The sequence below is a fragment of the Olea europaea genome, unplaced genomic scaffold (assembly GCF_002742605.1).
Source record: "Olea europaea var. sylvestris unplaced genomic scaffold, O_europaea_v1 scaffold2164, whole genome shotgun sequence".
Lineage (NCBI taxonomy): Eukaryota > Viridiplantae > Streptophyta > Magnoliopsida > Lamiales > Oleaceae > Olea > Olea europaea.
The window spans coordinates 46,348-55,412 of record NW_019239631.1 but is presented as its reverse complement, the minus strand read 5'-3'; the positions used below and the strand labels follow the sequence as shown (position 1 = coordinate 55,412).

The 9,065-nt window shown below is 41.4% G+C and overlaps 1 protein-coding gene across 1 annotated transcript in view; it reads left to right on the top strand.

Moving 5' to 3' along the window:
- LOC111380552 (cleavage stimulating factor 64-like) overlaps positions 1–8,857 on the top strand; it is a 23,052-nt gene extending 14,195 nt beyond the window's left edge. Inside the window, exons 9-12 of the mRNA XM_023004142.1 lie at positions 6,262–6,515; positions 6,982–7,099; positions 7,747–7,935; positions 8,510–8,857. Coding sequence (XP_022859910.1) covers positions 6,262–6,335 — 74 coding nt within the window. The 3' untranslated portion in view covers positions 6,336–6,515; positions 6,982–7,099; positions 7,747–7,935; positions 8,510–8,857. The remainder of the gene's footprint in view (positions 1–6,261; positions 6,516–6,981; positions 7,100–7,746; positions 7,936–8,509) is intronic.
- Positions 8,858–9,065: the final 208 nt, after the last annotated feature.

The window sequence follows — 9,065 nt, the reverse complement described above, 5'->3', positions numbered from 1 at the left end:
TGTTTGGCCAATTGACAAGTGTTACATGTACTAACAATTTTAGCCACATCTCTCTTTAAACTAGGCCAATAGAATTGGCGTTCAACCTCCTCAATGGTCTTATCACGCCCAAAGTGACCGGCTAACCCTCCCGCGTGCACTTCCCACACTATAAAATCTCGTACTGAAGTTCGAGGGATGCACAATTTATTGGCTCGAAAGAGATAACCCTCCTCGAGTCGAAAGCCATCTGTGCGATGTGATTGTCCTCCTTGCAAATCGAGAAAGATATCCTTAAAATCTGGGCATGCCTCGTAATCCTCCTTAAGCCTTTCAAAACCAATGACTTTGACACTCATGATCGACAAAAGGGAGACACGACGACTTAACGCGTCAGCTGCTTGGTTCTCCACACCCTTCTTGTGTTTTAAAACAAATGAATAGGCCTGCAAATATTCAACCCAACGTCCATGCCTAGAACTTAATCTCTTCTGAGAGTTGAGGTAACGGAGGGCTTCGTGGTCCGAATAAAGGACAAATTCCTGGGGCAACAAGTAGTGGCGCCAATAGCGCAAAGCTTGGACCACCGCATACAGTTCCTTATCATACGTTGAATATCGTCGTTTGGCCTCATTTAACTTTTCACTGAAATAGGCGACAGGGTGACGATCCTGACTTAAGACTCCGCCTATACCTACCCCAGAAGCGTCACATTCAACTTCAAAGACTTTGAAAAAATCGGGAAGACGCATGAGCTTCTGTCATTCGCTCCTTGACTAACTTAAAGGCCTTTGCCACCCTACAAAAAAAAAAAGAGAAAAAATACAAAAAAAAAAGAGAAAAAAGAAAAGAAAAGAAAAGAGCAAAAAAAAAAAAAATTGTATCGTGAATTTTAAATTTTCTGACATCATTTACAGGTTCATTTTAGTTGACTGTTCAGTACCGCACCTCGACGAGCACGAAATTTTCTATCTTGGCATCAGGGCTTAGTAGTTCAGAACGTGGAGACATTCGACGCTGGGACGACTCAAAACAACAGTACTCAGGGAGTTCCTGATCCTATTTATTTTTAGTTGACGCTATTTCTTTATTTTAGAATTGCATCAATTAATTTGTTGTGTGCTGGCCATTTGATAATATTGCCTTCAACCTATTTGATTGTATTTCACGAACTAAAATCCATTGATGTGTACTAGCCCTTTGATAATACTGCCTTAAACCTATTCGATTATATTTCACGAACTAAATTCCATTACTCAATCGTTTACTCCACGTGACTAGACCTAGTATTTGGACATTTGCTTTTCTATTTTATTAGCATTAGTAGTATTAGCTTGCGATCGAGCCATAAGTAACCCCAAACTTTAAATTGACAAAATAACCAAAAATAAATAAATAAATAAATAAATAAATAATCATAATAATAATTTCAATAACTAATTCTTCGGTTGGCACTAGTTGATTGTTGATTATTGATCTCAGTAGTGCACTTTACGTAGTCGTGTTACCGTGTATGCAATTGCGTAGTGGTCGCGTTCCTGCCTCTAGCTCTAGTAACCTTACCAAGGACCCCGCCCAAATTGAGGCCCTCACCAGATAGCTTGCACAATTACAAAATCAACTAACAGCTGTCCAAACTGAGGTAGCCGCTACTCGTGAAGAGAATAGAGCCCTAACCGCTAGGTTGAATACTCTTGACCCAATCCCATATTCGACCGAGGCTGAGAACTCTGAGGCTTCCATTAATAGGCCTCATCGTCGCCCACAAGGTGGTCGACACCACGCCCGACATGGTCGTAGGGAAGGGAATCAGGCTCGGGAACGAGAGCGGGGGTATTACCGTCATGGTACACAATCTCCCCCTCGCCGCGAGGAGCGCCTCTTTCGAAACATTAAATTGGATGCCCCTACGTTTGACGGTTGTCTAGATCCTAGTGCATTCAATCAATGGGTTAGAGATATGGATCGCTTCTTTGCATGGTATGGGGTCCCGGAAGATCGGAGGGTACAATTTGCCAGTTTGAAGTTAACTGGCACTGCTCAACTCTTTTGGGAGAGTGTTGAGGACCTCCTTGAAAGGCGTCATGCTCCCCCTGTTGGGAGCTGGGATGAAATGAAGCGCCGCCTTCAAGAAAAATATTTACCCCAATCTTATAGGGGTAACTTGCTGGATCAATGGAACGCACTTACACAAGGCAATCGACCTGTGACCGAATATGTTGCTCAGTTTGATGAGTTTCGAATGAAATGTTAGGTTGTTGAGGATGAAGTTATGACTTTGAGTAGGTTTAGGCAAGGTTTAAGAGACGAATTTAGGCGCGAGCTTGTCCTTAGGGGTGTCACCACTCTCGACCACGTCTACTCTTTTGTTCGGGATTATGAATTAGTGACTAGGACACCGTATAGAAATCGTAGTGACTGTCGCACTACAACCTCATCTGCATCCACGCCATCCCCTAAGTCTATTCTAGGTCCTCCTCCCTCTAATACTACCCCTGCATCGGATAGCAAAGGTAGAGGTTCTAAGGTTTCAAGGACATCCTCCCGTTTGCAATGCTTCAACTGTAAGGGTTTTGGTCACATTGCTTCTAAGTACCCTAGCCGAGCCCTAGTTCTGGACGAACGTGAGGATATAGTCGTCGAACCACTAGAGGATCAGGTTTATGAGCCTAAGTTAGAAGAGTTTGAAGACTTGGAGGACAGTGAGGATACCTTCTTGGGTTGTATTCAGGCTAGTCCCATTATCCCACATACACCCAGAGTCGGTGTCGTCCGTTGCACCCTCACCCAGCCTAAGGATGCCGACGATTGGCGCCGTCATGCCATCTTCCACACCTACATCAAGAGTAATAACAAGGGCTGTAAAGTTATCATGGATAGTGGCAGCTGTATTAATGCGGTTTCGAAGGCTACTATATCCCTTCTAGGGTTGAAGCCAGTTCCTCACCCCCAACCTTATAGTGTCTCTTGGGTTAACACCTCCTCTATAGCTGTTAAGGAGCGTTGTTTAGTCCCTATCCAGTTCTTGGAGTATAAGGACCATATATGGTGTGACGTTATTTCGATGGACGTCGGGCACATCATCTTAGGACGACCTTAGCTATTTGACCTAGATGTAACCATATATGGTCGATCCAATTCCTGCTCCTTCGTGTTTAATGGAAAGAAGATTCACCTTAACCCACTACCCCCAAAGCCGGCTGGTTCACTAGAAGCGAAGAAAAGCGTGGAACAAAAGGGGTTGCATATCATTAGTCCTACAGAGTTTGAGCGTACAATTGTTGGTGACTCAATTGTGTTCGCCTTAGTAGTCATGGAGGTTTCATCTAACTCCACAAGTGAGGACACTGCGGAAGCCCAATTGATCCTTCAGGAGTTTCGAGATGTCTTTCCGGAGGACCTACCTGATCATCTACCCCCGCTAAGAGATATTCAACATGCCATAGATTTCGTCCCCGGCGCATCCCTTCCAAATTTGCCACATTATGGGATGAATCCTACCGAGCACGCTGAGCTCCAAAGGCAAGTGGATGACCTTCTCAACAAAGGATTCATTCGTGAGAGTTTAAGTCCATGTGCTGTCCCCGCCCTATTGACGCCCAAAAAGGATGGATCTTGGAGAATGTGTGTGGATAGTCGCGCTATCAATAGGATCACGGTGAAGTATCGTTTTCCCATTCCCAGGTTTGATGATATGCTGGATATGATGGTTGGCGCGACAATCTTTTCAAAGATCGATCTAAAGAGTGGGTACCATCAAATTAGAATTCGCCCAGGGGATGAGTGGAAGACCGCGTTTAAGACGAAAGATGGCCTTTATGAATGGCTGGTCATGCCTTTTGGGCTAAGTAATGCGCCGAGTACCTTCATGCGGGTAATGACACAAACTCTTCGGCCGTTCATGGGTAAATTTCTTGTTGTCTACTTTGATGATATCCTCATCTATAGTAAAACTAAGGAGCAACACCGTGACCACCTCAAACAAGTTTGCTCTACCCTTCGCGAGACTAACCCGTATGCTAATGTCAAGAAATGTTCCTTTTTCACCGATAGCGTAGTTTTTTTGGGGTTCATTGTCTCGTCGACCGGGGTGTCTGCTGACCCTACTAAGATTCAGGCGATAATTGACTGGCCTGAGCCTAAGGCCATTCATGATGTCAGGAGTCTTAAGTCAGGATCGTCACCCTGTCGCCTATTTCAGTGAAAAGTTAAATGAGGCCAAACGACGATATTCAACGTATGATAAGGAACTGTATGCGGTGGTCCAGGCTTTGCGCTATTGGCGCCACTACTTGTTGCCCCAGGAATTTGTCCTTTATTCGGACCACGAAGCCCTCCGTTACCTCAACTCTCAGAAGAGATTAAGTTCTAGGCATGGACGTTGGGTTGAATATTTGCAGGCCTATTCATTTGTTTTAAAACACAAGAAGGGTGTGGAGAACCAAGCAGCTGACGCGTTAAGTCGTCGTGTCTCCCTTTTGTCGATCATGAGTGTCAAAGTCATTGATTTTGAAAGGCTTAAGGAGGATTACGAGGCATGCCCAGATTTTAAGGATATCTTTCTCGATTTGCAAGGAGGACAATCACATCGCACAGATGGCTTTCGACTCGAGGAGGGTTATCTCTTTCGAGCCAATAAATTGTGCATCCCTCGAACTTCAGTGCGAGATTTTATACTGTGGGAAGTTCACGCGGGAGGGTTAGCCGGTCACTTTGGGCGTGATAAGACCATTGAGGAGGTTGAACGCCAATTCTATTGGCCTAGTTTAAAGAGAGATGTGGCTAAAATTGTTAGTACATGTAACACTTGTCAATTGGCCAAACAGAAGAAGCAGAACACAGGCCTATACACTCCTCTCCCCGTCCCCAATTGTCCTTGGCAAGACGTTAGTATGGATTTTGTGCTAGGACTGCCACGCACCCCAAAGAAGCATGATTCTATTTTCGTGGTTGTCGATCGTTTCTCGAAAATGACTCACTTTATCCCCTGTAGCAAAACATCGGATGCATCCGAGGTTGCCATGTTATTCTTTAATGAGATTGTCAAACTGTATGGACTTCCCAAGACCATCGTGTCCGATAGGGACGTTCGCTTCACTAGCCATTTTTGGAGGACTTTGTGGCATAAGATAGGTACCAAATTAAAATTTTCTATAGCCTACCAAATTTGAATGATTCAATAGTTATAATAAGAAGAGATGGGGAGGGGAAGAGAGGAAGACCGCGTTTAAGACGAAAGATGGCCTTTATGAATGGCTGGTCATGCCTTTTGGGCTAAGTAATGCGCCGAGTACCTTCATGCGGGTAATGACACAAACTCTTCGGCCGTTCATGGGTAAATTTCTCGTTGTCTACTTTGATGATATCCTCATCTATAGTAAAACTAAGGAGCAACACCGTGACCACCTCAAACAAGTTTGCTCTACACTTCGCGAGACTAACCTGTATGCTAATGTCAAGAAATGTTCCTTTTTCACCGATAGCGTAGTTTTTCTGGGGTTCATTGTCTCGTCGACAGGGGTGAAGCATGAAGCAAGCAGTGCCGTCGATGAGGTGACCGCAGTAGGGTGCTGCCTTTGCTGGTAGTTTCTGGTGATAAATGGTAGCAGTGGTGGCTTAGTAGATTGTGTGTGGGGTGGTTACTGTTTGTAGCAGTTTATATAGGTGTCGTGGTACAGTTGATATTCAGCAGCTACGGGCAGGAAGCGATTTTGAATTTTGCAATAGCCGGTTTGAAGTGTGGAGAATATGATGTGGGAGGTTTGTTGCAGGTTATAGTTGCTGTGGACGAGTTGGATAAACAGGTGTACTATATGGCGGTTGTGAAGTTTGCAGTGGACGTTGAGTTGCAGTGGACCGGGAATATATGTAGAGACGGTGAGGATGTTAACTGGAGTCTGCCGAACTGATTTGAACCACGTAGTGAACACCTAACTGTTTTTCCAAGTTAGCTCTGATACCAATTTGATGCAGAATGAATGATTCAATAGTTATAATAAGAAGAGATGGGGAGGGAAAGAGAGGAAGAAGGACAGAGGCGGGGAAGAGGAGAGAAAACGGCCACAAGCCAACTTTATAATTCTCAATCAATTCATCATCCCAAAATTACAAACCAAGATAGGTTTAAATAATAAAAACCTAAAAATATAGGGCCAAACCCATTATTTAAGTCCTAACTAAAATACGTAAACTTAAATGAAAGTCCAACTGAAACAATAATAAAAGTCCAACTAAAATACTGAAATAATAATAAAAGTCAAACTATAATGATGTCCTCATCACCAACTCCCCAAACAGTCTGGAAGTGCTGGATTTCCCTCTGTGAGTCCACAGGAAATGGGAAATTTGTCAGTTAAACCACATATTCAGCCAGCAACTTCCTCTGCCTTGATCCAGAGTGTGCAAACTCCTATGTTACAACATCAAGGTTCGATTCCATCTACTAGCTCAGGTATACTGGGCAGATGATCACTCCAAATGCAACCATTAAACCTTCCTCACAGACGCCTTTTCAATTCCCAGCTCAAGGGTTCCATGTGCCAAACTTTTCTTGAGCTGCCTTTTACAAAGAGTTCAAATGTCAGTGCATAAATCTGTCGCTCCAAAGGATTACTTGAATTCATTTTAAAATGGTTGAATCTCAAGTATCGCATACTTGAGGAAATACCCAATTTATAGAAATTTTCAGAGCTATCAAGTGAAAGCTACTTTAGCTTTGTTGATCCATCCATAACATGATTGTACTTGCATGTCTAACTTTCAAGTTCATAGAGTTCAAATCTTGGTTAAATTTTATTTAGATGTGAGTAGATTAAAGAGTGGGTAGTTTTATATTTAACCAAAGTGAGATTGGATTCTTTTTTAATATTTACAATTTTACTGGCTTTAAGTTTAGGAATTAGAACTAATATCCTATAATAGTGTTTCTGGCATGAATTAGTATTTATACACATCTATTTTTGCAGTTTGTTGATACTTACTGTTGTTTTTATACTAATATAGGGCATGAATCCCAATTCAAATGATATATTGGAGTTCGGTTGAGGTTTTGAAATTTCAACATTGAGCAAAATGGTCTTGCCTTCATTGGCAAGCTTTTATGCTCTCATTTAATGCACAAGTAAGACCTACGAAAACAAAAAACTGAATTCTAGAGTTAAAGTGACCATAATTTTTATATGGTTTAATTGTGTCCATGCATTTACCATTAGAAAAATGTGAGGGTGGCAGAGTAATGACATTCTCTTCTATGCTGCAGTTTCAAGCATGGGAACTATGTGATGTCCTTAGAGGAGTGTAATTTATAGAAAATGGACTTAAGTAAGACACCTAACATATGCATGTTTTCATTGGGTAAATTCAAATGGAAGTTTGTCCCAATTTTGCTGGCAAGTTTTCCTGTTGTCAGATGGTTCGACTCATTGGACATATTTGCAACAATTCCCGTGCCTTGTAAAGTTGCAGCAACATTATAGGACATTTTCTGCACATTGTAGCTGTTGTGGCACATTAATTTGTACAGCGAACATTAGATGCTCGTCAATATATTATCTTCATTACACAATAAAGTACAATAGGAGGGGGAAAACTAGTTTCACAAGGAAACATTATGTTCAATTGTATTTGGGGTTAACAGTTCAAAGAACCCTAATCAAACAGAAGAATATATTCTCTCATGTCAATAGTTTTTCTTTTCTAATATGATTTTAGTATTGTATTACGTATGTGAATCAACATGCAAATGACTTTTGTGTTCTTTTCTATTAGCAGCCAAACTCCTCAGTATTATCTGGCATGTGGGACAATATGGATTTGATAGGGAATAGGATAGACCAAACGAACCATTCATCGAAGTTGGCTACACCTGTACATGGAGCAACCCCAATTTTTGACAATTCTAGAAAACAAGATCCCAGATCAGAAGGAAATTCCAACTCCCAGAAGCAGGATGCTGAGGTTGTTATTCTCTCGTTAGCAGTATTTTTTTGTCAACGCCTTTGCTCTTCGTTCTCAGTGTCTTTCTGTGATGGTTGCAAAGATCTGATGTTTACACATTTGTTTGAGACAAACCCTGATCCAGTGGACTTGGGATTTCAATTGATTTTGTATAATTAATATTTACTAGTTGCTGACATTCTTTTCCTCGGTATGAGGATTACTGTCAAATGTCTAGGTAATTTTATTTGTCTGATAAAAATTCAATTCTGTGTCCTAATTACTTTATGTTATGTGTGTGTAAATCTAATGAAAAAGAGTACTGGCTATGGTATATAACTATCCCTAGATGGTTTATAAGATATTGATCACATTATAAATAACTGTGTGCCTGTCCTAGTACTTGCTTTTACAAATTAGTATTTCGCTCCAAAGGAATTTAAAGCAGAACGATTCCTCCAACTAGTGGAGACACTGATTATACCTTTCGTGTTGGGATCTTTTCTTCGTGACTGACAACAAAGTAGATTTCATGGTTGACCCAACATTATACTGTACTCTATTGATACATTGTTGTCTTTTGTTTCTTTTACAGATGCAGGTTCCTTCTGAGATGGAATCTGCTTTACTTCAGCAAGTGTTGAGTCTAACACCAGAGCAGTTAAGTTCCCTCCCACCAGAACGGCAACAAGAAGTTATTCAGCTCCAACAGATGCTTCGTCAGGCTTCATAATTCTAAGTTCCACAGGGGAAGACAGTGTATTCTTGAAACAATATTTCAGTGTCAAGTGTCAACTGATTGTTTACATCTCTAGTCTAGGTTTCTATAGGCTGCAGTGTCATTACATTCTTGTAATATTTATAAGTTTTGATTCGAAGATGAATGAAATGCAGAAAATTTTGCCCTTGTTAATGATATCTGAACTATGGTTCCCTTTCTTCATGTTGTGTAAATTTTTTCAAAATTTCAAGTCTGGTAGGCTTGGTCTTGTGTTGTGCTACTATTTTTTTGTGGATCAGTCATGTTGCCAGTGTGGTAGTAGTTTACTATCTGCAACTTCAATAGCAATTGGAAACTTGATTTGCAGACTGTGATATAAAGGCATGCTTTCACTGTTAAATCCTCGTATATTTTCAAAGACTATAGGTTC